The 15,303-nt window shown below is 39.6% G+C and overlaps 1 protein-coding gene across 2 annotated transcripts in view; it reads left to right on the top strand.

Moving 5' to 3' along the window:
* LOC137071587 (carbohydrate-responsive element-binding protein-like) overlaps window positions 1–15,303 on the top strand; it is a 67,172-nt gene that overhangs the window by 687 nt on the left and 51,182 nt on the right. For both annotated transcript variants that reach the window (XR_010904455.1, XM_067439716.1), the window contains exons 2-5: window positions 5,652–5,758; window positions 9,203–9,285; window positions 9,396–9,485; window positions 12,080–12,118. Coding sequence is in view for 1 of the 2 variants with exons in the window: in XM_067439716.1 (XP_067295817.1) it covers window positions 5,652–5,758; window positions 9,203–9,285; window positions 9,396–9,485; window positions 12,080–12,118 (319 nt within the window). In the remaining variant the exon portion in view is untranslated. The remainder of the gene's footprint in view (window positions 1–5,651; window positions 5,759–9,202; window positions 9,286–9,395; window positions 9,486–12,079; window positions 12,119–15,303) is intronic.

Raw genomic sequence — 15,303 nt, 5'->3', positions numbered from 1 at the left:
AAATTTCACTTAAAATATCAATTATATTTATGTAAGCAGCGCTAATAATTGATATTTTAAGACTGATGGCACTGTTTATGGTTACAAAACATATAAACTGCAGTTAAATGACAATTTAACTCCAGATTTACCTCACTGCAATACATATATTACTATAAAACCGTTAAAGTAAAGGACTGTTTACATAGGCTAACTGTTCAGCACATAACTGATATTTTAGGTGAAATTCACCTGATTGCACTGTTTATATGATTATAAAACATCTAAACTGCAGTTAAATGACAATTTAACTCCAGATTTACCTCACTGCAATACAAACATTACTGTAAAACTGTTAAATTTGAACTTATATGTGTTTACATGAGCTAACTGTTCAGCACATAACTGATATTTTAGGTGAAATTCACCTGATGTCAGTGGTTACAAAACATCTAAACTGCAGTTAAATTACAATTTACCTTCAAATTTACCTCACTGGAATACAAATATTACTATAAATCTGGTCAATCTGAACTTGTATGTCACTGCAATGTTTACATAGGCTAACAACAGCACAAATAACTGATATTTTAGGTGAAATTCACCTGATTGCACTGTTTATATGGTTACAAAACATCTAAACTGCAGTTGAATTAGAATTTAACTTACATTTTACCTCACAACAATACTACCATTGATCATTGGAACTTATACTGCGATGTTTTACATGTGTAAAACAGCATATGATTGATATTTTGAGGGAAATTCACCTGATTGGAGTTTATATTGTTATATCAACATTTTGCAGTTAAAAATAATTTTACCTCACTGCAATACAGGTTACTATAAAACCCTTAAATTTCAACTTGTACATTACTGCAATGTTTACATAACTGTAAAACAGTGCATAATTGGTATTTTAAGTGAAATCCACATGATTGCAGTGTTTATATAGTTACAAAACATCTAAACTGCTGTTAAATATAAATGTAACTTAAATTTTACCTCACTAAAATGCATGTATTACTATAGAACTCCTGCAGAGATTGAACACAGTTGATCTTCTACCTCACTGCAATGTTTACATAAGATTTATAACCATTAAAGTTCATATAATTTACCATTTAATGGTGGAGTGTGTAAATTTTAGCAGCATCTAGTGGTAAGCACATAGAGGAGCTACGGTCGCCAACACAGGACAAAGATGTCATCGTCTGAGACAGCAGAGAGTAGCTAGCGCTCTGTAGAGAAGTTTGTCCCTTTAGGGCCACCGTAGAAACATGGTGGTGCAAAATGGCGACTTCACTGTAAGGGGACCCGCGGTGTGTGTAGATAGAAAAGCCTCATTCTAAGGTAATAAAACATAATGCTCTTTATACACTACGGAAAACATATTATAGTGCATTTCTGTCAATAGATCCTCATAAATACTACACACTGCGCCTTTAAGTGAAATTCGCCTCACTGTAATGTTTACAATGTTAAACTATTTGTAAATGAAAACATAATGGGGTCATTACGTGCCAACTCAACCAGAGGTCCCCGGCTAAACATTTAGTTTTTGATTATTTTTTCCTGGTGAAAGAAATACATAAATGAAGAAGAAAGCCAAAATATTAAATGTCACAGATGTATATTTACTGTGTAATCCACTGTTTTGTCTTCACTTGAGATTTGGAGCCAAATTACAAGGGTGTAAAAATGACTTTAGAAAGATGGCAGCATCATAATTTTATTTTTACACAGAGATTGATAGGTCTATTAGTGAAATCTTTTGACTTTATCAATCTTTGTTGCAATATAACGCAACGGAGACCATTTAAAAATGGGGGAAAAGCACTTTTTGAGTGTTTTTGCCCTAATTTTGCAAGCCTGTAACTCAAGAAGTGTTAAAGATATCTTAATATCCTTTTATATTATGGATCTTAACAAACCTTTCTTTTGGTATCTTCATTTTAAAGGCCGTATATGGTTCAGTCCCAGAGCTATGGGGATCTTAATGTGGCTCCATGAGCAATTTGGTTAATTTTACACATTTTCAGTGGTCAAAAACCAAATGTGGGTGATTTTGCACATTACAGCTGATACTTTGTTCTTTTAAAGAGATATATCTGATCAACAAATAATGTTGAAACTAGCAATCTATCAACACAATTGCATAGAATAAACCTCTCTGAGTGCCATAAATATGCTTTTCCAAACTTTGTGTGTCTTTAACTCTAAAATCTAAATTTTAACACCTTATATGGCTCAATCCCAGAGTTATTGGGATGCAATCTCTCGAAAGTAATTTTTTAACTCCTTTAATTTGGCTGAAAATAGTAATTTTGACCCTCAGTAAATATACATCTGTGACATTTAATATTTTGGCTTTCAGCAGTATTTATGTTTGTCTTTCTTCAGAATAAATATTAACAAAAGCAAAATTTGCGTTGGGGAAGTTTCTGAAATTGAGTTGATCTGACATGGAATGACCCAAATGTTTTAGATAATCTACTTTCAGAGATGTTTATTCCAAACCTGCACTATAATAACTTTAATTGTCATGATTATTCATTAAATAGTAATAATAATCATGACAAGTGCATGCTTGCAATAAATATCACTGAAAGTTGGGAATTATTATGGAATGCTACTGTAAAAATAAGTGAATGGCATTTATAATGCATTATTTAATTTATAATGCAATCTCATGACAGTAAGAAACTGAAGGTAGGTGTGAGAGACTCTTCTAAATTCAGTCTTGTTTTTGAAAAACAGCTGTAAAATCCTGGACTGAGTTAAAAAAAAAACTCATCTGGACTTTGATAAGAGTTGGAAGACAAACGAGGTGAGAGTTACAGAATAACGAGGCCAGAGGAACCAAAGCATACACTGATTTTCTTGATGCAACACACGAACAGAACTGTGTTTTTTTAGCTGTCTCACCTCTGACCAGAATATTGAATGTCTTATTTACTTCAGTATATTGAGACATTTATTTAGGCGATCCTGCTTTCAACTTTTTTTAGGTTTGCATGGACTATACTGGGCCATTAAAAGTCCAAATAAAGCATTTCCTTAAATTTAAAGATTTATCTTTAAAGTTTTGCAGCATTGCATTTGCTTAAAACATCAATTATTCTTTACTGTTTCTATATGGTAATGACAGCGCTAGACAGACTTTGTCAAAAGGCCTGGAGAAACTTCTACACACTAGCTGTTAGAAATATATTATGATGCAACGTCAGTATGACTTTGGCCGTGAGTCAGTAGTAGCAATTTATGACATGTCAATAACCTGACGTCAAATGAAACGAGAAATCATGTCAGCTTAGGAAGGCTATAAAAAACATCTACTCATATCAGCTCATATGACAATAGCATTATGACTGTTGTTATTGGACAGTGAGATACAGATATTGCTCCATAAAAACACTGAATATTCTCTGGTATAATTCGTGCTATAGTAATTGATAAATCAAGCGTTACTATATTGATCATATTTAGGGTTAAGGGTCAGCACAAACCTCTAACTAGGGATGCACTACATCTGAAGGAAATAGTCCATTATTTATTGGCTTTAATATATCACATTTTCTTTTTGGGCCGATAATGAATCTATATATCGGCTAATATATCGTGTACCTCTAACTCTATACACCATGGTAAAGTCAATAACACTGATGATCTCTTCATCACGGCTCCTGTTAGTGGGTGGGATATATTAGGCAGCAAGTGAACATTTTGTCGTCAAATTTGGTGTGTTAGAAGCAGGAGAAATGGGCAAGCGTAAGGATTTGAGTGAGTTTAACAAGGGCCAGATTGTGACGGCTAGACGACTGGGTCAGAGCATCTCCAAAACTGCAGCTCTTGTGGGCTGTTCCCGGTCTGCAGTGGTCAGTATCTATCAAAAGTGCTCCAAGGAAGGAACAGTGGAGAACCGGCCACAGGGTCATGGGCGGCCAAGGCTCATTGATGCACGTGGGGAGCGAAGGCTGGCCCATGGGGTCCGATCAAACAGATGAGCTACTGGAGCTCAAACTGCTCCAGAAGTTAATGCTGGTTCTGATAGAAAGCTGTCAGAATACACAGAGCAGCTCAGTTTGAGGCGTATGGGGCGGCATAGCCGCTGACCAGTCAGGGTGACCTCTGACCCCTGACCCCGCCGAAAGCACCAACAGTGGCACGTGAGCATCAGAACTGGACCACGGAGCAATGGAAGAAGGTGGCCTGGTCTGAGGAATCATGTGTTATTTTACATCACGTGGATGGCCGGGTGTGTGTGTGTGTGTGTGTGTGTGTGTGTGTGTGTGTGTGTGTGTGTGTGTGTGTGGCTTACCTGAGGAACACATGGCCCCAGGATGCACTATGGGAAGAAGGCGAGCCGGTGGAGGCAGTGTGATGCTTTGGGCAATGTTCTGCTGGGAAACCTTGGGTCCTCCATCCATGTGGATGTTACTTTGACACGCTCCACCTACCTAAGCATTGCTGAGACCATGGTCAGCCTTTCTTGGAAACGGTATTCTGGTGGCTGTGGCTCTTCCAGCAGGAAAATGCTCCTGACACAAAGCACAAATGCTTCAGGAATGGTTTGAGGAGCACAACAGCGAGTTTGAGGCGTTGATTTGACCTCCAAATTCCCCAGATCTCAATCCAATCGAGCATCTGTGGGATGAGCTGAGCAAACGAATCCGATATCTGGAGGCTCAATCTCACAATTTACAGGACTTAAAGGATAGGCTGCTAACATCTTGGTGCCAGATACCACAGCACACCTTCACGAGTCCATGCCTCGACGGTTCAGGCGAACACAATACTAAGATCATAATGTTATGCCTGATCAGTGTATATTAAACAATGCACCCTATAAAAAAATCTAGTTTACCATTTTCTTTCTTTTTTTTATGTAGAGCAGTGTTTTTCTAACTCATGTAGGGGTTTGTGTGGGAACTTCAGGGGGGTTAATTAGATTAATTAAATAAATGAACAGTAAAAATAAAAAAACACAAAAATAGAATATTTTATTTGTTTACCAACATTTTATGTGACATTTAACAGGCATGTGAAAGCGTTGTTTAATTATTGAAGTTTTAACCTAAAATCAGCATATAAATATTTTAGGGTCAAAGGTGTTTCGGCTGACAATAAAGTTTTGTAAGTAAATATTTTGCACTTGTTGTTTTACACGGCTGCACTTACAGGGCATATTACAGGAAGGAGGAAGATATTTTTTATTTGACTTTATTCAGCTCAATGACGTCTTTTAAGTGTTGTTTATCTGGCAGGCTTCAAGCCATATCCAGCATTTTAGCAATCATTCTCACTGGACTCTTAGCAACAGAGTGAACAAAACACTCCGGGCACTTACCTCTTGTTTTAAGAGATTAAGTGCACTAGAGCCATCGGTAAATGGTGTAAAGTCTCGACAGATAATAGGCAACTGTGTCGTCGCATTAGACTGATGAAATTATTCCGACTGCAAACAATGTTGGATGGAAAAAGCATGTTTATACCGAGCCAGCCGGGTGAAAAGGGAAGATTTCGCCATTCTGAAAATCATCGAGACCCATCTATGTCTTTTATTGCACATTTCAGTTCATTGATTTTGGCTTGCATTATGGTGCAGTATACAAATAAAAACTGCATCGAATGTGTTGATTGATTGCATTGATGTCTGTGTTTCTTCTCAGTGGGAAGATTGTGTCTCCAAAGTGGAAGTCTTTCAAAGGTCTGAGGTTGCTTTGGAGGGATAAAATCCGGCTGAATAATGGCATTTGGAGGGCCTGGTTCATTCAATGTAAGTCTCTTAATCTCATTTCTAGTCTTTATTTACTTAGTTACTCACAGTTTACATCATTTCACATGTACACATTTACATTTAATCATTTAGCAGACGCTTTTATCCAAAGCGACTTACAAAAAAGGGGAGAGTAATAGAAGCAACGGAACAGACAAGGCCAAAAACCTGTAAGAGCTGTAAGAAATCTCAATTAATTAGCACAATACACAACAAATTTTTTTTTTTTTTTTTTTTTTTTTTTTAAAGACAGACATCTACAACAAAAACTCACTCAGCTATCAAACACGTGTTTCTCAAAACTGTTGATTTGGTAAAACATCCTTCGCTATATAGCAAATCTTGGCTATTAGAGTGTTTATATCATCGCAAAATGTAAACTGTATTATTGCATAGCTCTCTATTTATATTATATCCAACTTTATCTGGATATTACATAACAAATCTTAACTGCCCGATTTTTCGTCATGATCTTTATAAAAATTTGGATAAGTAAGTATGTCCAGCTTTATCCGCATGTATACTAAGGATGCACGATATATAAATTTTGGCCAAAACTGATAATTCTGTATATTTGTAAGCCGCTAATTGATATATTGGCTGATAAATCTAAAGCCCAATTTTATATCATTTCTGAGTGTCTGATTACAGAAACAAAAGTCTCACCATTAAAAGCCATGTCCCAAGCATAGACTGTATAAAACATATGGACGTAGTGTCCGTGACGTCACCCGTAGGATTCTGAAGCGTAAAGTAGAGATGAGCTGGCCGTCGCCATCTTAGCAGCGCATCATTGCCCGGATAACAGAATATGGGCAAAGAGGCGGGGCGTGGGCGGAGCTTCGGTGACGTAATGACTAACAGACAGCGGATAAACGGCTATCCACCTGTGAATCAAAGTGGCCACGCCCTTAATTTTGCAGAACTTATGAGTAATAAAAAAAATTCACCCCCCTCACAGTCGTCATGAAGGGCAAAATTAGCCGTATAGACCAAAACCGCAATTTGTACCAGGCTGTAAACATGTTTTTTTCTGCTGTAAAGTTGGGCATTTTAACATTGGGCTCAATGAGATTATGCTCCTTCTGGCGGCGTAGTGTGTTAGCCTTTGTTACTTAGGTATCAGCAGACATATGTTCATTTATGTTGTTATCAGCTCAATAAAAAAATTGGCCCATATATTAAAGCTGATAAATAATGTAAAATTTCCTCTACAGGAAGTTGAGTAATTGCAGGCACTTCCGTATCGGCTTCAACAGAAACTGGGGGAGGTTGCCGCTTGGTCCCAAGCCTATATGATAGACCTCAACTGTATTTTCCTTTTTTGAAGTGATTACAATCATATTTCAAGCAATTCAAACCCATCATGGTGCGCATCTAAAGTGTCTGAGCGGAAGGAAATTATTTATCAGCATTAATATATCGGGCAATTTTTTTTATCGAGCTGATAACGGTATTAATGAACATGTCTGCCGATACCTATATGGTGGTCGATATATCGTGCATCCCTAATATATACGGTATACTTGCATAGGGCGATATATACTATATAGCAAATCTTGATTGCTTGCATCTTCTGAAGCTATATTATCTCCAGGGCTGCCCCGTAATAGTCGGAAAACCGCTAAAGGCTTCATATCGGCTGGAGGGACCGTCTCGATCGCGTCCTTCGCCAGTAGGACTGCGATCTCCGCCTGTAGCACTGGGGCACCCTCCTTCGACACACAGGTGAAGTAGACGCCCCTGAACTTGGGGGTACGCCGGGCGAACTGAATCGCATAGCCGAGTCTGATGGTGCGGATGAGCCAGCGGGACGGGCTGGGGAGCGCTAGCCAGGCCCCCAGCGACTGCACCAGCGGGACCAACGGCACCACAGACGTACCCGCAGCGGGGCAGCGCAGCGGCATGCCGGGACCCAGCCCGGGCGGCACGGAGGCTGCCCGTGGTGGGGTCTGTGTGAGTGTGGCAACACTTACCTGCTTCCGTTGAGGGGCCTGCTGGCAATTGGAGAGGCACCTGAGGGTGACAAGGCATGGGAGCATCGAACACCGCCAAGCGCGCTCTCCTGGCACCCAGAGATTTTGGAAACTGCTCTTTTTGTGAAGTTTTGGGTACCACTGTGGTGGGACAGATGTAATTGTCACAAGGAAGCACCCAGGCCCTCCTCCGTGGGGAGGAAGTAGTGCTGCTGCCACTTCCTGTCGAGCAGGATCCTCCATCTCTGGGTGGCCCGTCTCAGGGTCTTTTACGACGATGCTTGCCACCTGGCTTGGCAGCGGCCTGAGCGGGCTGGGCGACCTTTCCACAGCCGGCTCCGCGCCTACGCCCAGGTGGAGGCTGCTGCTAAGCTGCGGCGGGAGCGGGGTGGAGGCAGCAACGGACTGCCGGGGCAGGATGTGCCGGATAGTCTCCGTCTGCTTCTGGGTGGCCGAGAACTGCTGGGCAAAGCTCTCGACCGCGTCGCCAAACAACCCAGCCGACGAAATAGGGGAGTCCAGGAACCGGGTCTTATCGGTCTCCCTCATATCGGCCAGGTTGAGCCAGAGATGCCGCTCCTGGACCACCAAGGTCAAGGGTAGTGAAGAGGGAGGAGCCACTAGGTCGCCTGCGGGCACTAAACAGTGCTTTCCACGACCTAGTCAGCTCCTCATGCACATCCAGGAAGAAAGGCAACAGGGCGGGACGCTGAGAACCAGTGCGGTCCGCCCCGAGAAACCAATCGTCCAACCTAGAAGGTTCGGGATGTGGTTGAGGGTTTCACTCAAGCCCAACCTTTTCGGCGGCCCGGGAAAGCATAGCGGTCAACTCTGGGTCCGACTCGACCGTTGCCACTCTCCCAGAGGGAGGCAGTACAGCCGAATCTTCATCCCCAGAGGACTGAAACGCCCCCTCCGATGCAGCGATCGACATCTGCTCGTCCACGGTGCCCCAAAGGACACTGTCGGCCATGCATGAGAGGGGCCAACGGGATCCTCCAGAAGCACCACCGGTTGCGGTGCTTGTGAGGGATTAGGGTCCCGCAGAGGCTCACTCGACGGGTTTTCCCTAACCGTGATCCTCAGGTCACCCCGGCCATCCGTCAAAGTAGGTCTATTCTGCTGGGCGGGAATAGACCTAAATCGAGCTATGGGTAGGGGGACTCCACCCTCCCGAAGGTAGGCGAGTCTCAACCTAAGCGCCGAGATAGTCATGTTACCGCAGTGAGAACACAAGCTATCCACAAATGCCACCTCAACGTGCTCTAAGCCCTGGCACGGGATACAGCGCTTGTGACCGTCGGCGGGCGACAGGTAACGACCGCATCCAGAAACGCACGAGTGGAAAGACATCCTGAAAAGGACGGCACGTCACCCGTGTAGCTCTTTTTGTGAGGAAAATTTGCTCTTTTTGTGCATAAGTGCATAATGAACTATAACAGTGAAATATTATGTTATATTGCTTTAGATGTGGAGAAAAGGAAGAACCCTGTGTGTGGGTTTGTCACGCCGCTGGAGGGTTCGGAGGCGGATGCCCACGGAAAACCTGAGGTGAGTCCGATCTCAAGGACAGATCTGAATCCATAAATGCATTTCAGAGTAAAAGAGAAGATATTAATGTTTGGCACATGTCATAGTTTCTTTATTTATGCCGTTTACAGGCGATTGTTCTGGAGGGAAGCTACTGGAAGAGACGGATAGAGGTGGTGATAAAAGAATATCACAAATGGAGGATTTACTATAAGAAAAGAGTGAGTTATTGACCAAATATAATAGGTTAGTTGTGTATGATGTAGTGCTGGACATTATATCAGCTCATACAATAATCAGAGGTCCAATCGTGAAAAGAAAAAAATGACCAATATATAATGCCAAAATATATGATGTACATAAAATTGCTGGAATTAAATAAATAGTAATTTTGCATACACTATTTACTTAATATTCACTAACGTATTTGACCAAATTCAACTGTTAATTGCCCAAGACTGATAATTGAAGACTGTCCAAAAATGTTTAGATTTTTCATTCTGGATGATATATCGATTTATCACACCAATAATTCAATTCAACTTTATTTCCAGACTCAAGGTCCATTAGTAAGGAGACATACAACAACTAACACAAAAAGACGAACGATACAAAACATTTAAAAAAGACAATTATGCCAGTACTTTCTCATAGGTGACTGGTATCGCACCACACTTTGCTTCGGATTAGACAACAACATAACAATAACATTATGTGAATTATCCAGTCGACACATGCATTTATACATCAAATTCCTAATTAAAGCCATAAAAGGTTTTACTCTAAAGAGACATACGAAATAAATTACTAGCACTACTCCACCTTGGTCTTGACTAAAACAGTCATTATAGGCAACTTGAAGTTTACATAAACTCACTTTTTAAACTTAGCCCACAAGGGAGCAGTATAAAAAGAAGTACAATATGCTCTAAAAAGGTTAAGCTTAACCTGATCTGAACACATACAAACATATTGGCTTGGTGGTATAACATTCTGCGCTGCCTATACATATCATCGTCATCAATTATTTCATCATTAATGATATGCCCCAGATATTTAGATTTTGTGCATACATTCAGTACTTTCCCTGACAGATAAAAATCTGGAAAACTAAGGTCCTTATCCCCTTTTGTTCTACATATCATAGCAACACTTTTTTTGCATTATATTGCACTTCATATCTAATACCATAGACAGAACATACATTTAGCAGCTGTTGAAAAGCGGCACTTCTCGGTGAGAAAATAACAAGATCGTCAGCATACATGAGATGATTAATCACAATATTGCCAAGCACATATCCAGTCTTACAATCACTTAATTGTTTTGATAATTCATATATATTGACCATTAAACCTCATTAAAAAGGGCTGGTGAAAGTAAAGCCTAGTTCACACTGCCCGATTTTTGCCCCGATTTTGAGTCGCCGACAGGTTTTGTGAAATCGCCGACAAATGCCCGAGATCACAGGCAAATCGGTGCTCGTGCACGCGAGTGACAATCACACAGTGTGAATAATCAAAGACGCGATCAGAGAGAATCGCCGACGAGTCGCCGACGCCAGTGAGATATTTGGCATGCTAAATATCTGGACCTGTCGGCGATTCAAACTCCTGCTGTGTGAACTGAGTTCTGACTGAAAATTACACCGACAGCCAATGAGAGAGTGAGATACAGGGCAGCGGGAGGTTCAGGGAGGAGTTATAGAGCAGAATATTAGTATTTTAATAGATATATTTACAATTCTATCAAACAGAAACAAAGGCCAAACATTTGCACATCCAGCCACAGCAGCAGCACATTACAAAATTATTTATTTACCTCAAACTGTCTTTGCAGAACACAATCCTGGCTTCCTCTGTCTCTCCAACAATTTCTTCCGCCATAATCTTTTTTCTTTTTCTCCACAAATCAGCGCACATACAATTTGAAGCAAACTTTGTGTAGTTTATCATTTTTAATAACAATTCCAAGTCTCGCGCGAGAACTCCGGTCTGACACACGTGTGATCTCGCGTTGTTTACTCGGGACATCGCACGCGTGTTTGGGAAACGTAGTTTGCGCACCGGAGAGAGAGAGAGAGTTGTCAGCGATTCTTCCTCTTGTTCAGTCATGCAGTGTGAACTCCTCTGTCGTCAAACCATCGTGCAGTGTGAACACAGCAGTGACTGAATGATACCTCAGATAGTCATGCAGTGTGAATAGAGCAGTGACCCGACGAGTTTGAAAATCGTGCAGTCTGAACTAGGCTTAAACCTCCCTGTCGCACTTTATTACTCACTCCAAAACGAGCTGAAACACTGTTACCCCATTTTATTATTATAGTCTGATTAGCATACCAATATTCTTAATATGCTATTAGGCACACCCCTTTGTTTCAGTTTATCAAACTACTTTTGATGGTGAATCCCACCATAAATTGGCTGACCTCATATAGACATCTTCACACCAAGGTTTAAGAGATTTTTTAAATCCACCCATTACGGTACTTCCTGAAATTAGCTTTTAATGCAAAATATGTAATGTGATTGTGTTCCTGAAGGTTTCAGACCAGAGCTAGTAATATAACTCTACAATTTTCACACTCTGTTGCAAAACACTAGGAGCAACTTTGGGTCAAGAACCCAAAGTTCAATATTCACAGGAAGGGCCGTTAAAATCTTTGCTCTCATTCCCCCTAAAAATGCTCAGGTTTTGACCCATCACTAAGATAAGATCAAGCATTGTAAGGCCAGTTCCTGTCTGATTTGTAATCTCCATTAGGATCGTAAAGCACTACTAATTCTGATTTATTTTATATTATTTTATTTTATAGCTTCAGAAGAACAAAGATCTGCTGTCCATGCTACAGAAGGTAAGATTACAGGAATCTGCAGTAGTCTCAGTAGTCGTGCAAAAGTCGAAACAAGTTTTTCATTTTTGGGTGAACTATCCCTTTAAGAAGTCCAAAAACAAGTACGGTCAAGTCACTTTGATTAAACTAAATGGTGTTTAAATATAATAAACAGGTTTCCCATGGTCATGGAAAACCTGGAAATATCCGGGAATTTTAAAACTGGTCATGTTCTCTCGAGTGACCAATCACGCTTCAGTCTGACAATCACATGGACGAGTCTGGGTTTGGCGGTTGCCATGAGAACGGGACTTGCCTGACTGCATTGTGCCAAGTGTAAAGTTTGGATAAGGGGGGATTATGGTGTGGTTTTTTTTTTCAGAGGTTGGGCTTGGCCCCTTAGTTCCAGTGAAATGAATTAATTTACGTATTATTGCTTCAGAATACTAATACATTTTGGACAATTTCATGCTCCCAACTTTGTGGGAACAGTTTGGGGACGGCCCCTTCCTGTCCCAACATGACTGCGCTCCAGTGCACAAAGCGTCGGTGCATAAAGACATGGATGAGCGAGTTTGGTGTGGAGGAACTTGACTGGCCTGCACAGAGTCCTGAGCTCAACCCGATAGAACAGCTTTGGGATGATTTAGAGCGGAGACTGAGAGGTCGAAGGGTGGGCCGACTCCATATTAAACCCTACGGATTACGAATGGGATGTCATTAAAGTTCATGTGCATGTAAATGCAGGTCCCAAAACATCAACTTCAAGGAACATATAAAATACTTATATCATGACCCCTTTAAAGTTCATAACACTTCTGCAGGTACGTAGGTTCGTTGGTTCATAATCCAATCAAACCTGTGATTTCTTCTGATATTGGGGACATTTCTGAAGGTCTCTTCCACGTCTATGGGTCGTAACGCAGCTGTGATGGTGTAGTGTAAATCATTGATCTGGTAGAGTAGTGTAGCGTTTACTTTAGTAGGTTAGCGGTGCAGGTCATGTTTGCACAGTGCATTGCTATTAATAGTCGCCCCTCAGTTTTTGCTTCCCCCAGCCGGCTGAAAAATTAAAAAGAACATCCATGTGAGTAAATGCAAATGCGTATGTTTATATGCGTCACAGCTCCTCAAATGGGTGAAAACGGATTCGTTTGATTGCTTTTAGTGACTAAAGTGCTAATCTTCCCTTGTGTTCGATGAGGCCGTCAACAAAATGCACATTCAGACTTTAACAGCGTTAATCAAATGTGACCCACATACTGCAAGATTTGAATCTGCAGCACTTCTTTTAAATCCATTTTTATTCATGTGCTGGTCTGGATATAAATTTGATTGATGATTTGAGTCACCGCTTGCAAATAAAAGTGCTGACGCTTCCATATAGTACTGTACCATGGTACTGCGATATACATGCCATGGTACTGAATGGCTGTTTTGTTTATATACTGTACATATACTTTATATAATGTTTATATACTGTATATACTTTATATACTGTTTATTTACTGTATATATAATATACTTTTATACTGTTTTATTTACCTTTATTTTACCAGGAAGTCTCATTGAGATTAAAATCTCTTTTACAAGAGAGACCTGGCCAAGGTAGCAGCCATACAGTCTGACAACATATTAAAATACAACAAGTACAATAATAAAAAGAAATAGTAATACATAGGATTCTCTCAACAAAAACAATCACATGCCTTCATTACCACCTTCTTTATGATGCCTTTAAATTCACCGATAGCCACCAATTTATCCAATTTTAAATCTTTTTGCAAATGATTCCATGCCATAGGTCCATAATAGGAAAATGCAGTTTTCCCCAGTTAGCATTGCTTTGTAAATAAAAATGTACCAATGCCGTTTTCTTCGTATAGTTAGTGATGTCCAACCAACCATCTCATAAAGAATGCAATGATGAGTAAGGGATTTTGCATTTGCAATAAAGCGTAAAGAAGCATGGTAGACTGAATCAAGTCGTCTTAGAATGGAGGAGGAAGCATGCATGTATAATATATCCCCATAATCTATCACACTTAGGAAGGTAGCTTCAACAAGTTTCTTTTTAGCATGAAATGTAAAATTAGATTTATTTCTAAAATAAAACCCAATTTTCGCTTTAAGTTTTCTGATTAGATTAAAAATATGTACATTAAACAAAAGCTTATCGTCTATCCAAATACCCAAGTATTTGTATGAAGATACCCTTTCAATATTTTTACCATCAGATGTATAGATGCTAAGATGCTCAAGTACTTCTGAATGAGCCCTTGAAAATATCATAAATATCATGTTTATTTACTGTATATATAATATACTTTTATACTGTTTATTTACTGTATATATAATATACTTTTATACTGTTTATTTACTGTATATATAATATACTTTTATACTGTTTATTTACTGTATATATAATATACTTTTATACTGTTTATTTACTGTATATATAATATACTTTTATACTGTTTATTTACTGTATATATAATATACTTTATATACTGTTTATATACTGTATTTGCAACACACTACAGTTCAAAAGTCTGGGGTCAGTCCCATTTAAAAACTAAAAAATTAATACTTTTATTCATCAAAGATGATTACATTGATCAAAAGTGACTGTAAAGACATTTTTAGCATTTCAAAATATTTTTATTTTAAATAAATGCTGTTCTTTTGAACTCTATATTCATCACAGATCCTTAAAACTGATCTGAACATTTTTACTGATGGCTGGAGTAATGATGCTGAAAATTCAGACAATTCATTTAAATGAATAATGCAAGTTTATTTTATTTTACTCTTTACTATTTTGACAAACAAAAAAAGCCTTTCTAATAATATTTTGAAAAACTCTTCTGGCCTCTTTATAAATGATTGTAGAGCCGCTGTAGTGAGATGGGCTTTGTAACGACGTCTTTAGTGCCTTTATGGGTCTCGAGAGAGGAAATGACATTGGTGTCAATGAAGGCCTTTCTGAGCCATCGGATTTCAACACTAATATCTTCATCTGTGTCTGCACCACTGTACACATAAAGGCACTTAAGACGTCGTTACAAAGCCCATCTCACTACAGCGGCTCTACAATCACTTTATGATCCCCTATTCCCCTTTTTGTAAGTCGCTTTGGATAAAAGCGTCTGCTAAATGATTAAATGTGTGTAAATGTGTCTGAAGATGTGTCTTACGGGTGTCCA

Source organism: Pseudorasbora parva, chromosome 3, assembly GCF_024679245.1.
Source record: "Pseudorasbora parva isolate DD20220531a chromosome 3, ASM2467924v1, whole genome shotgun sequence".
In the NCBI taxonomy this organism is placed as follows: domain Eukaryota; kingdom Metazoa; phylum Chordata; class Actinopteri; order Cypriniformes; family Gobionidae; genus Pseudorasbora; species Pseudorasbora parva.
This window is presented reverse-complemented; position numbering and strand designations above follow the sequence as displayed.